General features: G+C 42.2%; 1 protein-coding gene across 1 annotated transcript in view; it reads right to left on the bottom strand.

Moving 5' to 3' along the window:
• Positions 1–1,552: 1,552 nt before the first annotated feature.
• LOC121549027 (ubiquitin-conjugating enzyme E2 J1-like) overlaps positions 1,553–9,270 on the bottom strand; it is a 39,845-nt gene continuing 32,127 nt past the window's right edge. Inside the window, exons 6-8 of the mRNA XM_041860814.1 lie at positions 6,289–6,415; positions 5,891–6,010; positions 1,553–3,083 (exon numbers count right to left, since the gene is read on the bottom strand). Coding sequence (XP_041716748.1) covers positions 2,823–3,083; positions 5,891–6,010; positions 6,289–6,415 — 508 coding nt within the window. The 3' untranslated portion in view covers positions 1,553–2,822. The remainder of the gene's footprint in view (positions 3,084–5,890; positions 6,011–6,288; positions 6,416–9,270) is intronic.

Raw genomic sequence — 9,270 nt, 5'->3', positions numbered from 1 at the left:
AGATACTTTATTTACATAGGTATTCAGACCCTTTGCTATGAAACTCGATATTGAGCTCAGGTGCATCCTGTTTCCATTGATCATCCTTGAGATGTTTCTACAACTTGATTCGAGTCCATCTATGTTAAATTCAATTGATTGGACATGATTTGGAAAGACACACACCTGTCTATATAAAGATCCCACAGTTGACAGTGCATGTCAGCCATGAGGTCGAAGGAATTGTCCGTAGAGCTCCGAGACAGGATTGTGTCAAGGCACAGATCTGGGGAAGGGTACCAAAACATTTCTGCACTATTGAAGGTCCCCAAGAACACAGTGGCCTCCATCATTCTTAAATGGAAGAAGTTTGGAATCACCAAGACTCTTCCTAGAGCTGGCCGCCCGGCCACACTGAGCAATCAGGGGAGAAGGGCCTTGGTCAGGGAGGTGACCAAGAACATGATGGTCACTCTGACAGAGCTCCAGAGTTCCTCTGTGGAGATGGGAGAACCTTACTGAAGGACAACCATCTCTGCAGTACTCCACCAATCAGGCCTTTATGGTAGAGTGGCCAGACGGAAGCCACTCCTCAGTAAAATGCACATGACAGCCTACTTGGAGTTTGCCAAAAGGCACCTAAAGGACTCTCAGACCATGAGAAACAAGATTAAACTCTTTGGCCTGAATGCCAAGTGTCACGTCTGGAGGAAACCTGGCACCATCCCTAGGGTGAAGCATGGTGGTGGCAGCATCATGCTGTGGGGACTGGGAGACTAGTCAGGATCGAGGGAAAGATGAACGGAGCAAAGTACAGAGACATCCTTAATGAAAACCTGCTCCAGCGCACTCAGGACCTCAGACTGGTGCGAAGGTTCACCTTCCAACGACCCTAAGCACACAGCCAAGACAACGCAGGAGTGGCTTCGGGACAAGTCTCTGAATGTCCTTGAGGGGCCCAGCCAGAGCCTGGACTTGAACCCGATCGAAAATCTCTGGAGAGACCTGAAGAAAGCTGTGCAGCGACGCTCCCCATCCAACCTGACAGAGCTTGAGCGGATCTGCAGAGAAGAAATGGGAGAAACTCCCCAAATACAGATGTGCCAAGCTTGTAGTGTCATACCCAAGAAGACTCGAGGCTGTAATTGCTGCCAAAGGTGCTTCAAGAAAGTACTGAGTAAAGGGTCTGAATACTTATGTAAATGTGATATTTAAGTTTTCAATTTTTAATACATTTGCAACAAACAAACAAAAATCAACCAGTTTTTGCTTTGTCATTATGGGGTATTGTGTGTAGATTTAGAAAAAATAACTTAATCAATTTTAGAATAAGGCTGTAACGTAACAAAATGTGGAAAAAGTCATGGGGTCTGAATAATTTCTGAATGCACTGTACATATTTTAGAGAACACTTACTGGATGGTGAAATCTGATCTTTTATGTGCATATATCAAATGTGTTCGAAGCTCTTCAGATGACTTAAGTGTGTTTGTGTAGTAATGGATAAATTAGTGTTACTTTCAGCCATCCATCATGACATTAAAAAAAAAAAATTTCAGACTGACACATAAAATAATAAAAAATTCCAAGGCATTTATTTTCTGATACAATGTTCCTACCTACCGTACGTTGGGTTAAAATACAATCTGAAAAGATGGATAGATGTGTAAATGACATCTTGAGACTTGAAACAGTGAACCTGTCTGCAATGAATTCAGTATGCACATGAACCAAGCTGTCTTCCATGTTTCAGATATCATGAGACCCCGACTTACGAGAGGACCTACTCTGGTCATTATATTTGCTTTGAAGTAAAATGTGCACACAACATTTAAACCTCTGCATTAGTCCCCAATCCCATTTCTTTTGAGGACTTCAAAAGGTAGGCTATAGTCGTACAGGCTCTTATAATCTCCCTTTCATTTAAGCACATGATTGACAAAGTTGGCAAGAGAGCAGGAACAGACTGGCACTCAGGCTATAAGATTGACAGACGTACAGTACGGATACTAGCTAGGTTGTATATGCTGCTGCTAAGTAGGAACAGCCAGAGCATTGGCTAGCCAGTCAGAAATGTAAATGACGTAACAGTTGAGCAGAAATTGTTAGCATCTTATCTATATACAATATGTTATGCATATTGCTTCCCTGTGCACAATTAAATAATTATTTTGAGACAATTTAATATCCTTCATTGTTTACATGTTATATGACACGGCATTCTTGTCTAAATATTGAGAGCAATCAGCAGTCCGTATGATAAACAGATGCCTGACAAATTAAAAAGGAGATATAGAGCAGACCTGGGTTCAAATACTATTTGAAATCATTTCACATACTTTATCTGTGCTTGCTTGAGCTTGCCTGGCTACATGGACCAAAAGGATAATCCCAAAACAAAACAACTGGCATCCCAGGCAGGCTAGAGCAAAAACAAAGTATTTGAAAGATTTCAAATAGTTTTTGAACCCAGGTCTGATTCAGAGTCTCTCCTCTGGGGAGGTTTGGATACAATACTCCCATTCTTAAAAATGTAGTACATTCTAGAGTAAATTCAAAGTAACAGAAGACACCTTGGAGGTGTTGTGGTCAACCCCATCCTCCAAAGGAATGCAAGTTACCCTCATTGTAAACCAAGCCCTCTTTACTTAGTGAGAGAAAGTCACCAAGGCTATGCCTAACCCTCTATTAACAGAGGAGGGGGCTGTCCACGCTCTAGGCTGACACGGTAAAGACAAAGTCAGTTTGTTGCCAGCTAGGGTGTCAGGTCAGGTGGTAGGAGGGGCGGTTAACTCATTCGACTCAGGGGGGTGGTGGGTCTGGGGAGGTTAAGGTTAGTCTCGTCACAGCTCGTAGTCAAACTTGTACTCGTTGGTCAGGTAGACCCTGCGGAAGATGAGGGCAGCCAGGAGCAGGGTGAGCACCACGATGAGCACCACAGAGCCCATGTGGCTGGCGTCCTGAGGAGGGTGGGGGAAGGCGGGGAATGTGGGCCTGCTGGGGGCCTCTATCTGGTCTCTCTGTTGCTGCTGGGCCCGGCGCTGGTGGATGCTGGGGGCTGGGGGACTCACCTCCTCCTCACTGGCAGCTGGAGCCGCCTCGGCCTGCAGTGAGCACAGCATAGCATATACAGGTTCAGACAGTCGACCAACACACATACATACACTGCATGAATACACACACACACACACACACACACGTCACCACACACACACACACACACACACACTTACTTTGGGCCATCTTTCTAGAAGCACATCGGTTTTTCCCACCACCAGAGAGACATGATGTTACTTCACAGCAAAAGGTGTTTAACCTCTACGGGATCGGTGTCGCGTACACTGGACGGTTGAGCTAACGTGCTAATGTGATTAGCATGACTGTTGTAAGTAACAGCAAACTTTCCAGGACATAGACATGTCTTATATGGGCAGAAAGCTTAAATTCTTGTTAATCTAACTGCACCGTCCAATTTACAGTAGCTATTACAGTGAAAAAAAGACCATGCTATTGTTTGAGGAGAGTGCACAACAACAAAAAAACTTATAACGGCAACTGGTTTGATACATTCACCTCTGAAGGTAAATAATGTACTTACATTCAGTAATCTTGCTCTGATTTGTCATCCTAAGGGTCCCAGAGATAAAATGTAGCATAGTTTTGTTTGATAAAATCAATTTTTATATTCAAATGTAGGAACTCGGTTCTACAGTTTGAACCCCTGCTGTCTCTGGCTCCACACCCACCCCGCCATCTAGATGTGTGAAGGTTAGTGTATAGTACCCTGTAGCTCAGTTGGTAGAACATGGCGCTTGCAACGCCAGGGTTGTGGGTTCGTTTCCCACGGGGGGCCAGTATGAAAATGTATGCACTTACTAACTGTATGTCGCTCTGGATAAGAGCGTCTGCTAAATAACTAAAATGTATAAGCTAATGATCCATCATGTATGACATTCCTGGGAGTGTGTAAACTTACCATATCATTTTTGTACGTTCTCTATAGTTATGTACTTGAAAATGTATCAATTGACCAATTCGGCACATTTGGGCAGACTTGATACAAAATAGTCCAGTATTGCAATGCTTCAACTGGATCAATCTGAAACTTTGCACACCCTGCTGCCATCTATTGGCCAACATCTAAATTGCGCCTAAACTGCAATTATATATTGTGGCCTTTCTCTTGCATTTAAGATAAAAAATAATAAAAGATAATACAAACAAAAAAACGTATCTTTTACTAGATCTAATGTGTTATATTCTCCTACATTAATTTCACATTTCCACAAACTTCAAAGTGTTTCCTTTCAAAATGATATCAAGAATAGGCATGTCCTTGCTTCAGGTCCTGAGCTTCAGGCAGTTAGATTGGGGTAAATAAACGGTCCGATCCTTAGGAGGTTAATTCATGATCTTCTCAGAAAATGTGCATCTTACTTAACAGTTGGTCTTGGGAATAACAGTACAGTAAAATACAGTACAGTCATAGCAACCAAAAAGACTACAGTTGGTTGCTTTAAGGGGGAACAGGATTGTTTAAAGTGGCTTTAAGGGTGACGACTAAACAGTGAGAAATAGGGTACAGTTCAGGTTTTACACAGAGAGAGAAAGCTGAATCCCACTCCTCCTAGTTAGGGGATGGCTGCAGGCCAGGGAGGGCTGGCGCGCAGAGAGAGACATTGGGACAGAGTAGAGAGCGGTGAACAATGCGCTATAATTCTTGCCTATATCACTCTGTTCAGTTTAATATAGGAAGAGCAAGGCAGACAGTCATGATGCAGTTAAGGTGTGGGATAACCACAGAACCAGAATGATTATTTCTATGGGGATAATGTCTGCCGGCCCCTCTCCCTGCCAGAGGTTATATCGGTCATTTGTTACTGCATCAAGCAGCAGATGGCAAGTAAAATGTTTTCTCTCTCCTACTCAGGTCAGTTCAGATCAGAAGGATTTAATCCCAATCTACATAGACCCTTATGTATGAAGCATGAAGAAACAATCCCTTCATTCATCTTTACCATGCTTGGAAACTGCCATCTCAAAATTGCTATCATGTTTTCCAAATAAATAATTATGCCATTAAATAATACATTATAACACCGATTTCTAGCTGTAATCGGTTTATAAGAAAACACATCAGTTATTTTGAGTGTTGTCATAGGGGACTGCAATAAAGTGGCATCATGCCTCACTGGCAGTGAGTTGGTGCACAGTGAAGAACCTGTAGGGCCAGAGAGCAGAGTGCTGCGTGCACCGTCATCATACAGTATGATTACCTCCCGAGCCATTAAACACAGTGATTTAAAAAAGCGCTGTTCACCGAGTGAGTGACAGTGGCCGATGCAGCACAGCGGAGAACAGCGGAGCCACGATATTACATAAAGCACTATGAGAGATGAGGGATCATTTACGGGGTAACAACATTGCCATGCTCTCCCTTTTATACCACGTTCTGGAGCCCAGGGACCCCCCGCTGCTCCTCTCTATACCTCTCATAAATATTTAATTTAATGGCTCTGGAATAATAACGACAACGTCGCTGGAGAAAACAGTCTTCGGGACGTCGTCTGCGACAAGGCGGCACAATCGTGTGCAACCATGCCAACCTCTTCTATGGCAAATACATGAATAATCCCCCAGTATAGCAAATATCTTCAGTATGCAGTTGTTTCTCTGCCCACGTAGGTGGCAGACATAGCTTATTAAAATATGTGTAGGTGGGAGGTTTGTGGTGCAGGGTTCTCATCCACCAGCCAGCTCTCTCTCGCTTTCCAACCGTCTGTTTTCACAGTGCCTCAGAAAAGGACTTGAATGGAGCCTATGTCAGGAGCAGGAAAAAGTGCTGCTGGATTTTAATTGGCTGATCTCACAGTCCATCACCAGCTAGTATAACCCTGGTGGTGTTTGTTACCTGCTCAGCCTGGGCGTTCTCTTCTTCCTCCTGTCTCCCCGAGGTGGATGTCTCTCCCTGGGGTTCTGTTGGGGGCCCACTCTCCGCCCCTGTGCTCTCACTGCCCTGCCTGGACTCTGCCTGCAGGAAGCAACACACAGATGACGGTTGCTGTCACTCACTATGTACTCTAGCTCTTGTCAGCGGGCTGAGACAATATGCCTCGGGTGCAAAGCCCCGTCTTTGCTATTTTGCTGTCTGACTGCTTGACTGCACAAACGGGTTAAGACATGGAAACACGCGTTTCATCCAGTTCTGACATCTGGTAAAGGTTTTGAAGAAAATTGACTAGACTAGAATGTAAATAAACAACACCACATCGTGCCTGGGGTAGGATTGTGGCTGGTAGGCAGTTGTACCTTGAAGTTGATCTGCTGGGCGAGCGCTTGGTCCTCTTGGTCCTCTGGGCTGGGGTTGGTAGGGGAGGGAGCCAGGAGGGCTAAGTGCATGGAGCAGCCACAAGTCTCACAGCAGAAGTCCTGGGATCTGTCAGAGGGTCAGCGAGAGAGAGTGTGAGTTATGGACAAAAGGGTTTACATCGAATTTTCTTGGTTTTCCAGGAGCCAAATGGATTAATCTGACAAGCTGGGTAGAGAACATGTGACTCAATATATAAACTCAGTATATAAATGAGGGGAAATAATTCACCCCTAACAGTCCTCTAAGCAAAAGAGGGCCTGGATTTGTGTACATTTAGTATTTAGTACTGTATTTACTAGGATCCCCATTACCTGCTGCCCAGGCAGCAGCTACTCTTCCTGGGGTCCAAACAGGAATAAAACAATACATCATAATAAAACAAAAGTCTACATAATAAATAAAACAATACATCATAATAAAACAAAAGTCTACATCATAAATAAAACAATACATCATAATAAAACAGTCTACATCATAAATAAAACAATACATCATAATAAAACAATAGTCTACATCATAAATAAAACAATACATCATACAAGACATTGTGCATTATACACATTTACATTGCTCCAATATTCCTAATGTACAATATTAATATAATTAATAATATGTACAATATTGCAACGTGTGTGTGTGTGTGTGTGTGTGTATGTATGTCTATTGACGTGATTTCAACACGTCAATATCTTGCACAAAGACAAGTAGTGATGCAGTCTATCTCCTCTACTTTTACTTTGAGACAGGAGAGATTGACATGCATGTTCTTGATATTAGCCCTCAGTGTACATTTAAGGGCCAGCCGTTCTGCTCTGGGCGAACTATAATTTGCCGATGTCCTTCTTTGGAGCACCTGACCAACCAACTAGGCTTGTAATTTAACAATTCATATTTATAAATGCATACACGTTTGTTATTAAGGAACATGAAAGTTCACATGTTCCAAAAGGCATTTCTGCCCCAAAAACGCATAAAAAAACTGAACAAGAAAAACGTTAAAATGCCTCTCCTGTGAAGTAGTGACTTGTGACATACGCCTTACTTCTTGAAATGGGTCACAAATAGAAAACAGTGAAGGACTAAGAGCGCTGCCTTGAGGTATAGCACACTACCTGGTTTACATTAGAAAGTCTTCCATTAAAGAAAACCTTCTGTGTTTTGTTAGATAGGTAGCTCTCTATCCACGATATGGCAGAGGATGTAAAGCCATAACACTTACGTTTTTTCAGCAGCAGTCTAACAAAACAGCTCCCACAATCTTCTTATTATCCATGGAATATAAAGTTGCGGATTAAGTTCGGAATGACAATTTCATGCGTACAACATCTAAAGACCTGCATCACAATACTGAGAGCTTTTCCGTATCTATAAGGATGTATTTGGGCGTTTTCGGAGGCTTTCTTTATGTTTTTTCAGAGCCCCCATACTGCACAACGAGGACAAGGAAATTAAAATGTTTCTCAATAACAAGTGAAATCGCTAAAGAAAAAGTGTCTGGACCCTTCTATAACATGTCATTTACATCAAATTCTCCGTTAACAATGTATTTTCATATTGAAGCAATGCAATTATAACAATGTGGACTGAAAACATGTTCAACATATTTAGCAAATATGGGGCAGGCTATTTAAATAACTAGGCTATAACAGACTAACATTTGATTTGTAGTTGATGACAATGCAATACATAAAATACCATAAATAAACAATTTGAAGCAACCAATTATTTAGCCTTGGCGCAAGTTCTGATTGACCAGTGAGGGGCCAAGCTTCGACACACCCACAACTTGTTTATTCATCAAAACCCAGCACTTTCATGCCACCGCGACCTTAATGCCGGTTGTGAAAATAACGAAAATATTTCTGACACACCCTGAACCGAACCAATGACGCTACCACCAGCACTAAAATGTACCATTGCGTTAGTGGTCCTCTGTAGCTCAGCTGGTAGAGCACGGCGCTTGTAACGCCAGGGTAGTGGGTTCGATCCCCGGGACCACCCATACACAAAAAATGTATGCATGCATGACTGTAAGTCGCTTTGGATAAAAGCGTCTGCTAAATGGCATATTATTATTATTAGGTTTGTTAAAATAGAGCCCTGAGTCGTTTGCTGGAGCTCCAAGCACAACAATATCAAATTTAGAACTAAACGTACACAAACTTCTAGGAGATTTGGTTTGTCAAAGATGACTCATGCAATTTGACAAGCCATATGGATTTAAACTCATTTTGTGAAGAAAATATTCAACTGTGGCTTGGAGAGCGATATTGACAGTTACAATAATATAAATATAAAAGATACAATTCCATCAATGAAGTTAAGCATGACATCCCAAGAGTTGCTGTTCTTCCAATGTAATATTCCCCCCAACCAATATCATGCTTTAATAGGCAAAAAAGACAACCATCTGAAATGTTTTCCTCCTCCAACTTCTGCATTATTAACGCTCGTCATTACAGCAGTCTGGCAGCCAGCAAAACTTTTGTGATAGCACAAACATAAACATTTATTTTCTATTTAGCAATTTCTATGTTCATGCAAGTGACTGATTGAACAAATCCTCACTATTAGTGTCTGCAATTGGGCAGTACGCCCAGAACCTTGTTTAGAGAAAGGATATCTCAGTTTCAAGGTCTCAGCTTAGAGAGAAGAAGCCTCGTGAGGTATTGGTCTGTCACATGCATGACCCAGTATTGGTCGGTCACATGAATGAAGCAAACGTTAATGATTAATTAATTATGAATAAGCTAAATCATGCAAATATGACTAGTCTGCAGTATATAAGAGAACTAAACGGGACTGCCCCGTTAGAGCTCCTGACAGACGTTCACTATGGTGCATGAAGTTTGTTTATTGTCAGTGCGCTGGAACTCTCCAGCGCACTGACAATAAACAATGATTCATTTAAGATTGACTTC

Source organism: Coregonus clupeaformis, chromosome 33, assembly GCF_020615455.1.
Source record: "Coregonus clupeaformis isolate EN_2021a chromosome 33, ASM2061545v1, whole genome shotgun sequence".
NCBI lineage: Eukaryota > Metazoa > Chordata > Actinopteri > Salmoniformes > Salmonidae > Coregonus > Coregonus clupeaformis.
Note: the sequence above shows the minus strand (reverse complement) of the source record. Positions and strands in the feature narration are given on the sequence as shown.